We start from the raw sequence: 17,854 nt of genomic DNA, 5'->3' as shown, positions 1-17,854 counted from the left end.
CTGAGGTCTTATGGAGGCCCAGGATGCTTCGATAGCGGCCTTTAGCTCATCCAGAGTGTTGGGTCTTGAGTCTCTCAACGTTCTCTTCACAATATCCCACAGATTCTCTATGGGGTTCAGGTCAGGAGAGTTGGCAGGCCAATTGAGCACAGTGATACCATGGTCAGTAAACCATTTACCAGTGGTTTTGGCACTGTGAGCAGGTGCCAGGTCGTGCTGAAAAATGAAATCTTCATCTCCATAAAGCTTTTCAGCAGATGGAAGCATGAAGTGCTCCAAAATCTCCTGATAGCTAGCTGCATTGACCCTGCCCTTGATAAAACACAGTGGACCAACACCAGCAGCTGACACGGCACCCCAGACCATCACTGACTGTGGGTACTTGACACTGGACTTCTGGCATTTTGGCATTTCCTTCTCCCCAGTCTTCCTCCAGACTCTGGCACCTTGATTTCTGAATGACATGCAGAATTTGCTTTCATCCGAAAAAAGTACTTTGGACCACTGAGCAACAGTCCAGTGCTGCTTCTCTGTAGCCCAGGACTGGGGAATGCGGCACCTGTAGCCCATTTCCTGCACACGCCTGTGCACGGTGGCTCTGGATGTTTCTACTCCAGACTCAGTCCACTGCTTCCGCAGGTCCCCCAAGGTCTGGAATCGGCCCTTCTCCACAATCTTCCTCAGGGTCCGGTCACCTCTTCTCGTTGTGCAGCGTTTTCTGACACACTTTTTCCTTCCCACAGACTTCCCACTGAGCTTCCCACTGAGGTGCCTTGATACAGCACTCTGGGAACAGCCTATTCGTTCAGAAATGTCTTTCTGTGTCTTACCCTCTTGCTTGAGGGTGTCAATAGTGGCCTTCTGGACAGCAGTCAGGTCGGCAGTCTTACCCATGATTGGGGTTTTGAGTGATGAACCAGGCTGGGAGTTTTAAAGGCCTCAGGAATCTTTTGCAGGTGTTTAGAGTTAACTCGTTGATTCAGATGATTAGGTTCATAGCTCGTTTAGAGACCCTTTTAATGATATGCTAATTTTGTGAGATAGAAATTTTGGGTTTTCATGCGCTGTATGCCAAAATCATCCGTATTAAGACAATAAAAGACCTGAAATATTTCAGTTAGTGTGCAATGAATCTAAAATATATGAATGTTAAATTTTCATCATTACATTATGGAAAATATTGAACTTTTTCACAATATGCTAATATTTTGAGAAGGACCTGTATGTCACAACTCAGTGGACAGCAACTCATATATATATATATATATAGTCAGTCAGTCAGTCATTTTCTACCGCTTATTCCATAGTGGGTCTATGTATCTATGTATATATCAAGGCTCTTTACAAGAAGTCAATTCAATCAGTCATCCAGATTCCCAGTCAGGTTCATCCGTTCCAATTAATCCTAAGTATCAAACATTCAGATTGAGTTTATTGTTCAAATTGGATAAAAAGTTTTTCTATCTAAGGAAACCCAGCAGATTGCATCCAGTCAGTGACTTGCAGCATTCACTCCTCCTGGATGAGCATGTAGAGACAGTGGACAGTCACTGGTGTTGACTTTGCAGCAATCCCTCATACTGAGCATGCATGTAGCGACAGTGGAGAGGAAAAACTCCCTTTTAACAGGAAGAAACCTCCAGCAGAACCAGAACCAGGCTCAGTGTGAGCGGTCATCTGCCACGACCGACTGGAGGTTTGAGAGAACAGAGCAGAGACACAAAGAGAACAAAGAAGCACTGATCCAGGAGTACTTTCTATGGGAAGGAAAAGTAAATGTTAATGGATGTAGCTCCTTTAGTTGTTTCATCTAGAAAGAAAGAACAGATAAACTCTGAGTCAGTTTTCAAGGTTAGAGTCTGAAAGAGAGAACATAGAGTTAGTTACAGTAGAAGCTCAGTCAGTAGCCATGTCTAGGAGAGAGAAAGGGTTAAACACTGAAAGACAGGGCCATGTGGATCATCTGTACAAGGTGAGCATTAAGTTGTTGGCAGCAGAAGCTCAGATGATGCTCCTCTCCAGAAAGGTGTCACAGGTAGACACAGTCAGGCCAGGTGTAGCTTCTAGGAAGAGAAAAGAGAGAACATAAATTTAAAAGCTGAAATAACAGCAAATAATGTAAGATTGGAGAGTAGTATGAGAATGTAACGAAGAGAGTGAAAGTGGTCATTATGTCCTCCAGCAGCCTAAGCCTATAGCAGCATAACTACAGAGATAGCTCAGGATAATGTCGGAGTTGTCCTCCTAAACTCCTACGCGTTCGTTTATTTGGTCAAAGCATCTTAATTCTGTGCGAGAAAAACTAAACTTAAATGTCTAAGAAAACAAAACACGGACTAGAGGTTGAAGCTGATTCACCCGGCCGGGGAGAGAGGTGCTGCATCTGCGTAGTCAGGAACACTTCTGCTTTTTATCTCTCCTGCACCGTTCTTTTATTGAACACACACATACTACAGGAAATATACATTTTACATTTGTTGTGCAGCCCTTCTCAGTTTCTCACACATTCTTTTGCTGAAGGACAGTTTCTCACACATCTTCATGAATCTTCAGTGAGAGGAGAACCATGCCTCCCTAATCCACTGCCAGCTTCTCACGATACAGACAGAAAACACCTGCAAGCTTTAACCTTGAATAATAAACACTCATCGTATGACCACACTAGGAGCTACTGTCTAAGGATTTTTCTAACTCTCAAAAGCATGACTAAAAACTCATAATAATAATCAATCTATAAGCAGCAAATCCCAAATATATCTTAGCTTTAGCTACTAATGATAAGGCATTTATATTTCCACAATTCCCCCTTTTGAAGTCTGTTAAGACTTCACTAAAAGAATACAAAAAGTAAACGTCTATACCAGAAGCCTAAGCACAGCGGACTTGAATTAAATTCTCAACACCCCTTCAGGCTCCTTGTCGTCATCAGGGATAGCCAACAAAGGCATCATATGAGGGGGTGTGGTTGCCTTGCCTTCAATAGTTGCAGTAATAAAGCGCACAATCAAAGATCTAATACATGGTACACAACAACATCCACAGGTAACCATTATGGCGACAAAAATAGCTATAGAAATCATTAATGACATGACTAAACCTTTCCATTTTCCAAACATATCAGTGAACCATTGCTCCAATGCATTGTTAATCCCTGAATACTCGTGCATAGTTTTACTCAGAGTTCTCAGTCCTTCTAAGGCTCGGGTGACAGATCCTTCAGGAGCGGTGTTATTGGGGATAAAAGTACAACACATGTCTCCAAACATGGCACAGACACCCTCTTTTTCAGCTAGCAACATCCACTAGTGCTGTAATTAAGCATGCCTGGAACCTACAATGCAATGGAACTCGCTGAAATTGAATCATCCTGTGAACTTTAATTAAGACTTTCAGAGAAAAGATAAAAATGAATTAAACCAATATCAATATACACCTCTTTCTCCAGAGGGGACAGAAGGATTCTTTTACATTAACTATGCTTTAGGCCCTGCTGCCTCTGCCTCACCTTTTGCCTGAGGACTATTGCATTTCCTGCTTCTGTAGTCTCAGGGTGCTTAAAACCTTCTGATCCTCAGCAGGGATGTCTTGACCCCTTCTAAATGGAGGATGTCTTCTCAATCCTATTAATTAATTGTGTTTCTTAATTAAAAACAAACAATGCCTGGGTCCAATCACTACAATCCTTATGGCTCCTGAACAGTAAGCACAACAATAGATGAATATAATAAAAGAGTAAAAATGCAAAAACGTATAAAATATAACCCTGTGAAAGTTTTTTTTTTTTTTAGTTCAGTTCTGTTCTGGGTGGGAGAGCAGCTACAACCACCCTGTGAGAGATAAGCTCAATCACTTCCACCTCTTCTGCTGTATGTTGTCCTGGTCTTCAACTCACAGGTGTAGACTGACCTGGAGCCTGGGATTCATACCAGGGGATTATTCTGCCCCTATGTGGGTATGAATACTTTTGCAGATTGTTGAACCCAAGGTGTAGACTAACCTATGGGTATGATAACTTCTCCTCACCCCTAGGGGATTATTCTGCCCCTTCTTTAGGGTGAGAAGGTGGTTCTTCTGTGGTCGTGTTCTCTCTCAAGTTTTCCTGGACTTCCGTGAGAGACCTCTGTGGATTCTCGGCTGCGGCGCACTGACTCCAATGGTACAATGTGTCTCCTTTACCTTTGAGCCTCACCGCGTGTGAAGTCCTCTCAGTGACCTGGAATGGACCGGTCCACCTTGGTTCAGACCACTTCCGTTTGATGACCTTCAGAAGGACCCACTCTGCTTCTGACGTGGAGTTCTGGTCCCCAGACGGTTGGGATGGGACCTGTTTGGAGAATGCTGCAACAAGACTGTGGAGAGATCTATAATAATCACGGTGAGACATGGACAGTTCACATTCATTTAGGAAACGTAGTCTGGTTTGGGGACCTGGAAATGGTCTCCCTGTCTGTAGTTCATGTGGAGTTAGACCGTGCCTCTGATTTACAGAGCTTCTTAGTGACATTAAGGCTAATGGTAAGGCTGTGACCCAATTCATTTTGGTCTGTGCACAGATTTTAGCCAATTTGGTTTTGAGTGTTTGATTCATCCTCTCCACCTTGCCCTGGGACTGTGGATGGTACACTGTCCCAAAAGAATGTTTGAGCCCCAAAAACATTTCCACCTCTTTCAGCTCTTCATTTTTAAAGTGTGTGCCATTGTCTGATCTGATTTTGGCTGGGAAACCGTGTCTGGAGATGTAATGGTTGATCAGACACTTTACCACTGCTTTGCTGTCCTCCTTTTTTGTAGGCCATGCTTCTGGCCATCCTGTGAATGCATCCACACATACCAACAAATATCTGAACCCATTCACTCTCTCAGTCATATCTGTATAGTCAATGATGATTTCTTTCCCTGCAATAGGATCCACTGGGAATTTCCCTGGCGCTGGCTTCAAGGTAGGTTTGCCATTGAACTGTCTGCAAATTTCACATGAGTTTATCCAATGCACTGCCATTGGTTTTAAATAAGGATGCCACCAATGTTCAAGATTTTTCAGCATCTGTGTGGTTCCTACATGCCCCATGCCATGGGCTTCCTCCAGGGCTGCTGTAGTGAGCTCTGGTGGCAGGATTGGATGTCCGTCTGGACTCCTCCAAAGTCCATTTTGGTCCTCACTGCCTCCTCTCGCCTTCCACATTGACTTTTCCTCTGGTGAGGCCCCCTTTTGTAGTTTCACTACTTCCTCCAGAGTGGGTTCTGGTGTCCACCCTACCTCTGAACACAACAATATATTTTTTGGTTGATACCCAGCACACTGCTTCGCTGCTTGATCTGCCGCCTGGTTCCCCAGTGCTACTCTGGTATTTCTGCTGTCATGTCCTTTATACCTGATAACTGCCACCTCCTGTGGTAATAGCAATGCTTCAGCCAACCTTCTCATTTCCTGTTCATGCTTGATGGGTTTCTGTCCTGCTGTCCTAAACCCTGTTCTCAACCATTGCTTTAGTTCAACATGCACTGCGCCTGTGGCATATGCTGAGTCTGTGTAAATGTTTATTTTTTGTCCTTCTCCTAATTCTAGGGCCACGATCACTGCCAAAACGTCTGCTTTCTGTGCTGATTGTGTTTCTGTCAGCCTTTCTGCTTTCACTGTTACGAAGTCTGTCCCTGAGTCCTCCACAACTGCATACGCTGCTTTCAGTCCTTCTGTGTCATGTCTGAAACAGCAACCATCTGTATACAGGTTTCTTGCCTCTGTTAAGGATGTGCTTTGTAAATCTGGTCTGATTTTTTCATTAAACTCCACTTTTTCTGCACAGACATGTGGTTCTCCTGATGTCATTCTGTCTGCCATGTTTATGCCTTCATGTGTGTATGTGATGTTTGGAGCTTCCAGCACCCTGCTCAGTCTCTGTTGTCTTAGTGGTGATAGTGTGAATGTCTTTGAGTTCACAAAAGCCACTACTCCATGTGATGTGAGAATGTGGAGTGAGTGTCCTATAACTACATGGGCTGTTTTCTGGGTTATTTTAGCCATCCCTGCTGCATGTCTGGTGCATTCATAATGTCTTCGTTCCATGTTGTCCAACATAACATTTATGTACATTAGCACTGTTCTTATTCCCCCTTTTTTCTGAAACAGCACACCATTGGCTGTGTGTGCTGTTACAGAAACATCTAAATAGAACGGCAATGTGTAGTCGGGGTGTGCCAAGTGTGCAGCTTGGGATAGGCTGATTTTCAAAGCTATAAAAGCTTCCTCAGCTTCTCGAGTCCATTCCAGTGGGGCAGTGAGATTTCTCATGCCCTGTTCTTTGACCAGGTCCCTAAGTGGAGCAGTGAGATCAGTGTATCCTGGAACAAAAGATCTACTGTATCCAGTGAGACCCAAGAAGGAAAGCATGTCTTTCACAAAAATGGGTTTGGGATGGGAAAGAACAGCTGACTGATGAGTAGGGGACATCCCAGTGCCTTGTTGGGAGATAACTCTACCTAAAAAGTCAACCTGTTTTCTGCAAGTTTGCAGTTTGGGTTTGCTGACCTTGTACCCGGCTTTAGCAAGGTGTGAGAGGACCACAGCCGTGGCCGCTAGCATTCTGAAACAGTTGGCGTTGCCAAAAGGATGTCATCCACATATTGAATCAATGTGGTGTGTGGTGGAAGGGGGCAGTCCTGTAGAGAGTCTTTAAGAACTTGGTTAAAGATTCCTGGAGACAGAGCAAAACCCTGTGGCAAACGAGTGTATCGATACCTATGTGATCTATAGGTAAAAGCAAAAACGTCCCTGCATTCCTCAGCTAAAGGCAGGCAAAAGAAAGCATTGGCCAGGTCAATGCATGTGAACCATGTATGTTCCGGATTAAGGTTAGTGAGAGCGACATAAGGATTTGGAACTGGGACAGTGGGAGTGGACAGTGCTGCATTAATAGCTCTCAAATCATGTGACATCCTCCATTTTCCTGTCCCTTTTTTCTCTACTGGTAAAATAGGTGTATTCCACGCCACGAGGAGTCAGCCGACTCCAACACACCTGCATTCCACAGCCCCTCTATTGTGCTCCTAATGCCCAGTTCAGCAGCGGGTTTATGAGGGTATTGAGATCTCCAGATTGGTTGATCAGAAGTAAGCTGAAAGGTAATAGGAGTACAGTGTATGAGACCTACGTCCGTCGGACCTTCAGCCCAAAGTGTGGAGGGCATGCTCTGTACAATTGCAGCTGCCAGTGGGTGATCTGATTTTTCTCTGCCATGATGTCTGTCTAACTGTACATGTTCCAGGGTGCCTACATCTGTGGAATGATTAAGAATGCGATAAGTGTTCCCTGAAGGTGAATAGGAGAGGTTAGGAGTTGAAGAGAGATGCCAATCCTGTAAGGAGAGGGAGCGTTTTAACACACCCCCTAACTCACGTGCTTCATGTCCTGGATGGAGGGCTAAAGAAATGTGGGGAACGCTATCAGACCACATTTTAAACCACTCTTCCTGTTCTTTTGATAACTGTACAGAGGCGACAACGCCCTCTGGAGCTACATAAATATCAGTGGTGACAATGTTCCATGTCGTACCCTCCAGCTCTTCAGCAAAGCTTTCCTGGTAGCATTCACAGTTATTTCTGTCATAAAACAGTGTGACATGTGGTGGGTCAGGGGGAGGAACATAGGGTGCCAGAGTGGAGATCCAGGATTTCCACCGAAGGAAGGAAGAGAGAACACCTCTGCATGCCGTGGTTTCTGGGTGTAGCAAGACCCAGTAAATGTCAGCCATAGGATCGGGCAAGGGCTGGATTAAATACTGTCCATGTGAAAAAAATGTGTTGCTGCCACATGAGAGTTGGGTGCCATTAGGAAGATGCACCTGCAGTCCGTCTGAACCACACAGAATGGTTGCGCCCGTTTTGATCAACATGTCTCTGCCCAGTAAATTTACTGGTGTGTCTGCGGACACTAAGTATCTGTGGTTCAAAATTTGCCCTCCTATTTCAGTTCTTAGGGGCTTGGTGTAAGATAGGACCTGTTTAGCCCCAGAAAACCCCATGACAGTGGTAATCCTTGTGGAGAGAGTGTTAGGATGGGGCTTGTTGGATGGTTGAGCATGTAGCCCCAGTGTCCACTAGAAAAGGAAGACTTTATCCATACATTGTCACGGACAGTAAGGGGTCCTCAGTCCCTCTGTCCGGTGGGTTCTGTGGGGACCCTCAATGGTGGTCTGGCCAGTGACTGGGCTCATCCCAGGCTGGCAATTGGAGTGAAGGCTGCTGCTGTTGGCCTCCACGTGATGGACCACCTCGTCCCCTTTGTGGGCGTCTCGCAGGCCCTCCCATAGGTTCATGCCATCCATAATCCACATGTGGACCTGCTCCAATGACCAGGCTCTTCGCAGTAATAGCACACATCAGCATTCCCCCCCCCCCCTCCGTGGCGGTCCTCACTGGAATCCCCTTCCCCTGAAGCAACCAGCATGTGCCTGATAAGGACCAGAGGCCATGGGCCCCTGTGCAAACGTGTCCTGGTGGCCAGGAAAGGGAGGAGCTTGTGAAGGTCGGGACACAGCACTTTCATACATTATTTTAGGGGTTTTACCTTCTTTCTTCTTTTCTCCAGCTTTTTGTTTTGCTTCAGCTAACTGCATTTTCAGTAGCTGAGTTTGTAATGTTTTAAGTTCTTCCTCATCTTTCTTATTTTCCTCTCTTATTTTAGATAAATAGTGAATAAAATGGCGGTCCCATGTTCCAGTATCAGCCCCTGGCAAATCAGGATTGTCCTCCATGTTGGTTTTAACCTGAGTGGGTAAGCCTCTTAACACAGCATCTCTGAACCAATCCCTCTGTGAGTCCTCATTGGCTGGATTAGTACCGGTTTGTATTTGCCACATGGATTTACACTGGTCCAAATATTCTCTTGGATTGGTATTTGGATTCCATTCAAATTTAGGGATGGTGCGCCCCCTGGTTACAGGGTATAGGTCCCTCAGCGCATCTCCTATCCACTGGGAATAACGGGTGAAAGGTTCTGAATCTGGAGCTAGTGTGGTGTAAGCTGTGGTTTCAATCTCTCTACAGGTGTGTGGTTTCACGCAGTGAGCTGTAATTGCGCGGTAGTCCCCTAGAGCTAAAGTGGTTCCTGCAGTTAAAGAATCCAATGTTTGCAACCAAATAGATGCACCCTCTGTAATAGGGGGTAATTTGTCGCACAGAGTGGTGAGATCTCCTAAGGAGAAAGGTTTGTATTTTCTTTGACCTCTGTACCCCGGCTGTTCAAGAAGCGATAAATTGTACGTATGTCCTGGCTCCCTAGACGCCACCTCACGCAAAAGATACCTGTTAGGTATGGGCCCACTATGCACGGATGAGGGCCCCACACCTTCCTTATTTTCTTCTGCTAGACTAGTGGGCTCATTGACTGGGGGGGCTGGATCCGCCAGGGTGGAAGCATTGACAGTCCATGGAACGAAAATAGGAGTAGGCAAGGGTTGGGGGCCTGGGTACCACTGGCCGTTAAGGGCCATGACTACTGAGCCCTGTGTTGGCTGTGGGTTTTGTGGAGTGTGTTGAGGAGCGGGTTGGGTGGGAGTTTGGTTAAGCTCACAGTAATTGGTATGCAGCTGTGGGGGTAGAGATGAGTCAAGAGGACCTGCAGAGTCAACAATCTGTTGGAGACGTTCTCTCATCTGACGCACGTTCCAATTGTCAAGAGGCAACCCTCTGTATGTGTCAAGAGAGGGTTCTTCATCTGTGGATGATTTAGAGGTACAATCGGATGAAGAGAAAGGATTTCCGGGAGATATATGACCGGACAGAGGTCCGGAAGACTCAGTAGAGAAAGGTGCTGTGGGGAGTGGTTGCGGTGGGGGAGCTGAAGCTCCGCATGCTGGAGAGTTTTGTTCAGGCAAACCAGTAATCCTCAGTCTGCCCCCAGAAATGTCCAATGTGGGGTAAAGCCCCAATGGAGTGGGAGAAGAAGATTCCTTAGTGGCGGATTTTGGAGGAGGAAGACCATATGGTGGTGGTTTATCTCCAGTATGTGTGTTGGTGGGTGTTGTGTGGGGTTTGTCAAACATAGCATGTTTACCTCCCTACCATATCAGCACCATTTGCGACCAGAACGTCTCATTCTTTGCCGCTTTATCTCTTGTTTCTTTAAACTTCCCTTTGAACCATCCACTATTTTTGCATTTTTCCTCAGCCAACTCTCTTTCTTTCTTAGTCTTCTTCATATTCAGCCAAAACCACCTTCCCACGTTATTTCTGCTCTTTTCATCAGTTCCATCTTTTTCGACCTCCTCCTGTATTTTCTGATTCATCTTCTTAATCAACGTTTCTGCCTGTTTTTCTTCCTGCGTCTGCTGCACCAACTGCCTCACCACATACACCTGTTCCTTAAATGTTTTCCACACTGGTGCCTCTTCACCCCAACCTGAGTCATCTGTGTCCCGGTCAAATTCACCGTCCATCCTGCTAGCCTGTATAAATTCTTCACCAAAAGTTTTTAGCACCCACAAAAGTTTTCACACCTTCAAAAGTATTTAGCACCCTAAAAAGTTTTCACATCTTACAAAAATATTCACTCTTTCAAAGGTTTTCACATCCAAGCAAGTTTTCACCTCCAAACAAGTATTCGCACCCAAACAAGTATTTGCACCCAAACAAGTATTAGCACTCAAAAAAGTATTAGCACTCAAAAAGTATTAAAAAGTATTGGCACCATGAAAAGTATTGGCACACTAGGAGATTTTGCTGTTCTCAAAAGTATTCGCATCCTTCTTCACTCCACTCTGTTCATTCACTGGTCAACTGAGGCCGTCCAGAAAATATGACACGCTATGTCCCTGGTATCTGGACAATTTTGAGAGTGACATAAACACGTCTCAAGACACCTTAGTTTCCCCACTTACAATCCAAACAGCAATCAGCACTCTGTCATTGTTGACACCAGTTAGGTTTCCATACAGGAATGCTACAATCATTCACCTGCAATGAGAGTCTGGCGAACCGCTGCGCCTTTCTCCAGTCACACCGTATTTTTCACACACTCCTAACAAGTCTGTCTCACAGATTATTCTTCCGAGGACAGCTCATTTATTTTATGTGTCTTTATGTCTGTGCACTTTTATCTATTATTGGAGTGCACTAAATGCGCTCCAGTTTCTGACTAGTCTTGCTGAATTATCCTATTCAGCTCATAGGTTCTCTTAGCCTGGTCTTGTTACCAATTTTATGTATAACTCACATTCACACTCTAACTGTTACTGATCTCACAGGCTCATTCAACCTGTTCACAGTAATTCATAGCTTCACGGGACTTTTACTATGTGTTTTAAGGTTTACCACATCTGTAATCTAGTTTTATTGAGACAGAACTCGAATAAAACACAGCATTCAAACCTTTGTGTTTTGCCCGGTCTTAACTTTCTGACTCCAGAATACAATGAACAACCTTCCTAGGACTTCTAACCCCAGAATTTGTAGTATCTTCAAACTACGGGCCTCAAACCCAGCAATAAATCATGAATATTCTCTTTGCCATAAATGCTGGTTGATTCAACACCCACTGCTGTTTTCTTTATTTTTGCTTAGTTAAATGTGTTACCCTTGTTATGTAGAACGTTGCATGTTAAGTAGGTGAAGATTAATAAATATTCACATAGATAAAGAGAGCGTTTTGTGTTCATTGTGTGCAAAAAGTGATTCGTCAGTCAAGATAAGGTTAAAGTTCCACACGTTTCAGCAGAAACGGTCGATTAAACAGTGACATCTCCAGCAATAGTTATTAATTATTACGGAGTATTTAACGGTTGTAATTGTCAGAGGTGTTGAGCCACAATTACAACACCAGAAACATCTCTGGTCTCGATTCATAAATGAGGATTTTGGTTAAGAAGTTGATTTTGTAATTTTGTAATTTGTAATTATAATTATTGATCAAGATTAATCAATCAATAATCATAACCCCCAACAACAGTTTGTCCATCTAGAGCCCACTGATGGTCATTGTTATACTAAAAACCACAAGGATTGGGATACCTCTCTCTGTCAGACTGATTATAACCACTGGAAAAGAGAAGGGGTCATACAGGTAGCAGAAATGGAGGTTGTGTTTGCACCTCAACCATAACTGAGCCGGTTTAGGCTAAACCTGACTCCCCCTTACTCCAACCAACAGGGAGGGAGGAAGGCTCCCTCCCTGATAACCTAAGCCACTCTAACTATAATCTTTATCAAAAAGGAAAGTTTGAAGCCTAGCCTTAAAAGTAGACGGGGTGTCTGCCTCACGGACTAAAACTGGGAGCTGGTTCCACAGGAGAGGAGCCTGATAACTAAAGGATCTGCCTCCCATTCTACTTCTAGAGACTCTAGGAACCACCAGTAAACCTGCAGTCTGAGAACGAAGTGCTCTGTTAGGAACATATGGACCAATCAGATCTCTGATGTATGATGGAGCTAGATCATTAAGGGCTTTATATGTGAGGAGGAGAATTTTAAATTCTATTTTGGATTTAACAGGGAGCCAATGAAGGGAAGCTAAAATAGGAGAAATATGATCTCTCTTTTTAATTTTCATCAGAACTCTTGCTGCAGCATTTTGAATCAGCTGAAGGCTTTTAACTGCATTTTGTGGACATCCTGATAGTAAAGAATTACAATAGTCCAGCCTTGAAGTAACAAATGCATGGACTAGTTTTTCAGCGTCACTCCTGGACAGGATATTTCTAATTTTGGCAATGTTCCGGAGATGAAAGAAGGAAATCCTAGAAACCTGTTTAATATGGGATTTAAATGACATGTCCTGGTCAAAGTTAACACCAAGATTTTTTACTTTATTATCAGAGGTCAATTTAATGCCATCCAGGTTAAGTGATTGACTAAGCAGTTTCTTTTTTAAAGACTCCGGTCCAAAGACGACAACTTCTGTCTTGTCTGAATTTAGAAGCAAAACATTTAAAGTCATCCAGGTTTATATGTCTTCAAGACATGCTTGTAGTCTATCTAACTGGTTGGGTTCATCAGGATTTATGGATAAGTAAAGCTGAGTATCATCAGCGTAACAGTGAAAATTTATTCTATGCTGCCTGATAATTTGACCTATTGGAAGCATACATATAGTAAAGAGAATTGGCCCAAGTACTGAGCCCTGTGGTACTCCACAATTAACCCTGGAGTTTAAAGATGATTTATCATTTACATGAACAAACTGGAATCTGTCAGACAGATAAGATTTAAACCAGCCTAGCGCTGTTCCCCTGATCCCTACAGCATATTCCAGCCTTTCTAAGAGAATATTATGATCGACTGGATCAAATGCAGCACTGAGATCTAACAGAACCAGAACAGACACAAGTCCATTATCTGTGGATTTCGTCTCGTCTTTTTGCAGATGACGTGGTCCTGCTGGCCCCCTCTAGCCAAGACCTACAGCATGCACTGTGGCAGTTCGCAGCCGAGTGTGAAGCGGCTGGGATGAAGATCAGCTCCTCCAAGTCCGAGGCCATGGTTCTCGACCGGAAAAGGGTGGCTTGTCCTCTTCAGGTTGGAGAGGAGTTCCTGCCTCAAGTGGAGGAGTTCAAGTATCTCAGGGTCTTGTTCATGAGTGAGGGAAGAATGGAGCGGGAGATCGACAGATGGATCGGTGCGGCTGCCACAGTAATGGGGGCGCTGTGCCGGTCCGTTGTGGTGAAGAGAGAGCTGAGCCGAAAAGCGAAGCTCTCAATTTACTGGTTGGTCTACGTTCCTACCCTCACCTATGGCCATGAACTTTGGGCCATGACCAAACACCTATGGCTCACGAGCCATAGGCTCCTAATCCCTGTTATAATTCATATAAATCTCCACCTAAACATCCTCCTAAACTGGTGGGTAGGTACCATCTCATTGCAGGTGCTCTCTCCTTCAAGGAGTGATGCTGGCATGGAGGATGGTCTGTGGGAGGGGCGAAGTCATCCAGGGTGTCTAATGTCTTTTGAGTTCTGGTAGTTGTTTGAATGTTGAGTGAGTGCAGGTTTTCTTCTGGGTTGAAGGGGGGTGGTTGGCCTTGGGTGGGGATAGGCATTGTTTGGATCTGGGTGATTCTGGTTCCTGACGCTGGTTCCAATTCTCTTTGGAGGAGGGCTTTGGGTGGTCTTTGCTGCGTTCTGTCCTCTGCTGTGTCACATGCTGTGGTGTTGGGGTGGTGATTTCTATGAAGCCCTCTAGGTGGAGAACCTGGACCTGGCTGAGCAGACCCTGAAGCTCCCCTTTCTGCAGCACATGCAGTTCGGTGACCTGCAGGCTGACAGTTACACAATCTTCATGATCCAGGACATCTACTACCTGGCAAAGGTCACAGACATGTTGAAGAAGATCTCAGAGAATGTACTGAACCCTGATCTAAAACAGTTCATGGAGGGAAGATACAAGAGCTACAACCGTTTCAAGATTCAGATGCTGCAGGACTTCCACCTGAATGTAAGAAACCTGGACACAGAGATGTTCTGTGGATCAGCCAGAAGGTCTTATTTTACTAACCTGATTCAGAAAAATCTCAAATCTGAAGCAATAATGATGTTAACTTTGGGAGTCGTGCTGTTGAGCTAAGATCCACTTTTCTGGAGATCAAACATCTACCAGGACCAGGATGTTTGTCTGAACTCTAAAGTTCATCTAGAGAAGAAATCAAAAAAGGAATCTTCATTTTATTTTTATTTTAGGATTTATTTCAAACTAAAATATCAACATTATAAATAAACTTTAATAGAGAAGTTTTGTCATGGAGCCAAAAATCTATGCAGACATTTTATGAAGACACATAGAAGAACAGATAAAGTAGCGGTTCAGTTCTATATTTTTTATGGTCCAAGTTATTAGGAGGGTCTGAAGGCTGCAGAACACCGACCCAAACCGATAGGAACCAAGTGTTACAGGCTGCTGGTGACCAGTTAAACCAGTTCATATCTGGAGTTTATGTTCACAGTATGGTGCAAGTGGGTCCAACGTCAGCATTTCTGGTCCATGTTGGACTTTTTAACAGGTCTTAAATGTTCCTGTAAATGTTCTCAAATCAAAGGTTGGATCATTGGAAACGTTTCAGCTGCTGCCAGAAAATATGAATTTATTTCACACATCTGCAGCAGCTGCTGAGCCTGGGGTCGGGTCCGTAGGTCCAAAATCAATGTTTTAAACGTTCTCCCTCTTACATCTACAGGGTGTGACTGAAATCAAAGTCATCAAGGCCATGGAAGACTACCTAGATGAATACCAAAGGGTCACGGAGAAGGAAGAGCCCATTATGTTCGCTGTGAGTCTGCTGCCCTGCTCTAGGCTCTGGGTTCGGCTCGCAAACCAACTCAACATAGGCTATGGGAACGCATACTGGACCTGGAAGAAGAACAACATGGATGGGCACCCTGAAAAACATTTCAAGGACCTGCTGAACAAATATCTGAAGACAGAAAATGATGTTAAACGTGCCAAAGAAATCTTTCGCACGCAAATGCAGAACGAGCTCAACTTCTTTACAGCTTCAGTGCAACACTAAACACAACATCTTCACCCTCCTCAGATGTTCCTCTTTGTAGCGGTGAGGGTGACGACCAGGTCACCAAGGACACCGTTCAGAGACCCTTCATGAATTAATGCATGAAGGTAGTCATGAACACATCAGCAGATGAAGGTCAAACACCTGATCTGGTTAAAAATCAGATCATGTCGATCACCATTTTATTTCTCAGAGCATCTGGGTGAAACCTGAGGGGAGTGATTACTTTTCTAGGCACTGTAAATGATGTCAGTGTTACAGCATGTTCAAAATAAATAAAAAATAAATAATATAATGATGATGAGTTCAGAAATAAAACTGTTTGTTATATTTGGTTTAATCCTGAGACCCATCTGTGACCTCCTCTTTTCTCATGAAGCAGAACCCACAGGAACATCTCTGGAATCGGGTTTCTCTCATGTTTCTAGATCTGTTCCTGTTCTAAAGCCTGTTCTAGTGCTGGACCAGCACCGGTTCCTTCCGGCTATCCTGATCCATCCATGAGATCCAAAAAGCAGAAGAAGGTCCGTTCCTCCTGAAAAGAAACAAACCTTGAGAATGAACAGAGAATTTAAAGTTTAAATACAACCTTAACATGTCTACAGCGCCACCTAAACAAGAGGTTCAACCAAGTATGGAATCTAGGGGCAATAAGTACAGAGAGCAAAGCAGTGGTCCTAGAACTGAGCCCTGAGGGACGCCTGTCAGAGGGGCAGAAGATGATGCTGGGTCTAAAATGTTGACCCATCAGCCAGAAAAGCTCTACACAGTTCTGTGTTTTGAAAGCCCACTAAGTGGTTTAAACATGACATTAAAATGCTGTGGTCCACAGTGTCAAAGGCAGCAGTTAAGGCCAGCAGAACCAGAACAGCAGCATCACCAGAATCACGTGCCAAAAACATGATTTGGTACCATGGTAGGCTTTAAAACCAGACTGGAAGACCTCCAGAATGCCATTTACATCCATGAAGGACTGTAGTTGATAAAATACGATCTTCACTAAAATGTGTGAAACAAACAGTAGCTTAGAACTATGTCCATAATTAGCCGACACAGACGGATCCAGACCAGGTTTCCTGACAGGAGGTAGAACCACTGAATGTTTAAGTCTAGCAGGGACCAGAGGACAGACTGCAGGTTCTAATGGTAACAACACACTGTGGCGTACTGGGAAGGTAGAGGAACAGGGTCCAGTGGGAGTCCGGTCGCTGCAGATGCCTCAATACATCTTCTAAAAACAGTCTCAGCCCCAAGCAGAGCCAGGAGCTGAGACTGAAGGGTCCGGTTCAGGAGATGGAATAAGAGCTTATGTGGTGGCAATCTTTTTAAATAAAAAACATTTAGAAATTATTATTATTTCCTTGTTTGGAAGCTTCAAACAAGGGTTCTGAGGAGGGTAAAGAACAGAGACAAAAACTCATTTTCCATTGAAAGATTTAAGATTCCTAGCTAATAAATTAGTATTTCTTTGAACTGATAAATAATAGATGGAGGGCAGCTCTAGAGTTATATAAGTGATTAATTCCTTCCATTATTTCTGAAGTTGCTCTGGATCATTATTTCAAAAAAATTGTTGGGAAGACAAATAAAATGAATTTGTATTGTAAGGAAAACTGTGATGACAGTTTATAAGATAGCTGTAATGGGATTGGACCTAATTGTGTTAAAAAAAACACTGGGTTAATATCTTCTGGATTCTGGTTCTGACACCAGAACTCTCATGGTTTGATGCAGCACCTGCAGTTTGTCCTGTTTCCACCTCCATTCCCTCCTGATAGTGCGAGTCCTCTTATTAAACCCAGGCTCGGGTTTAGACCTGGTTTTTAATGGAACCACAGAGTCCAGGATGCTTGACAAGAAGAATCAACTCCTGAGATAACTCCTCTTCATCTGAGGAGGAAACATCCGGAGGGACAAACAAGCTAAAGCTTACACATGATCCAAGATGGCGGCATGTACTTTGTTTGCTTATCTGTTTTCTTTTATTTTCAGGAGTTCAAATTTTTTGCTTTTAAATTTACTTTGAACTATTTTTAAGTTTTGGGACTAAGGTCTCTAGTTTCCAGAGGTGCTTTATCCTGCTCCACCTGCTCCCAGGTCTGTTACAGCTCACTAGAGACCCAGGAAGTAGCTGCCCTGGAGACCATCTGCACCACGCCGAGCCTCAATCTATCTGATAGTTTCTATCTTCTGGCTCTGTATTTGACTCTGTAGGAACTGATTCTGTCACACCTTATTCATCTCATCCGATTTCTCTGTTGCTGATGTTCATACAGCCCTCAAAGCTTCTCCGGGATCTTCTGGTCTAACAGTGGAAAAACAGGAAACTCCTTCAGTTTGGACTCTGCCTCTGAAGGTGTTGAT

General features: G+C 44.1%; 1 protein-coding gene across 1 annotated transcript; it reads left to right on the top strand.

Moving 5' to 3' along the window:
* The first annotated feature begins 13,876 nt into the window (after positions 1-13,876).
* On the top strand, positions 13,877-16,089 carry LOC124873855. The gene is made up of 3 exons (XM_047374868.1): positions 13,877-13,894; positions 14,170-14,421; positions 15,158-16,089. Exons 1-3 carry the CDS (start codon positions 13,877-13,879, stop codon positions 15,488-15,490), a joined length of 603 nt encoding a protein of 200 aa, XP_047230824.1. The 3' UTR covers positions 15,491-16,089.
* Positions 16,090-17,854: the final 1,765 nt, after the last annotated feature.

This window comes from Girardinichthys multiradiatus, chromosome 9, assembly GCF_021462225.1.
Source record: "Girardinichthys multiradiatus isolate DD_20200921_A chromosome 9, DD_fGirMul_XY1, whole genome shotgun sequence".
Taxonomy (NCBI): Eukaryota; Metazoa; Chordata; class Actinopteri; order Cyprinodontiformes; family Goodeidae; genus Girardinichthys; species Girardinichthys multiradiatus.
This window is presented reverse-complemented; position numbering and strand designations above follow the sequence as displayed.

Coding starts and splice junctions, on each gene's coding strand:
- LOC124873855 (XM_047374868.1), top strand. Junction 14,422..15,157: donor TGCAGGACTTCCACCTGAAT/GTAAGAAACCTG, acceptor TTACATCTACAG/GGTGTGACTGAAATCAAAGT.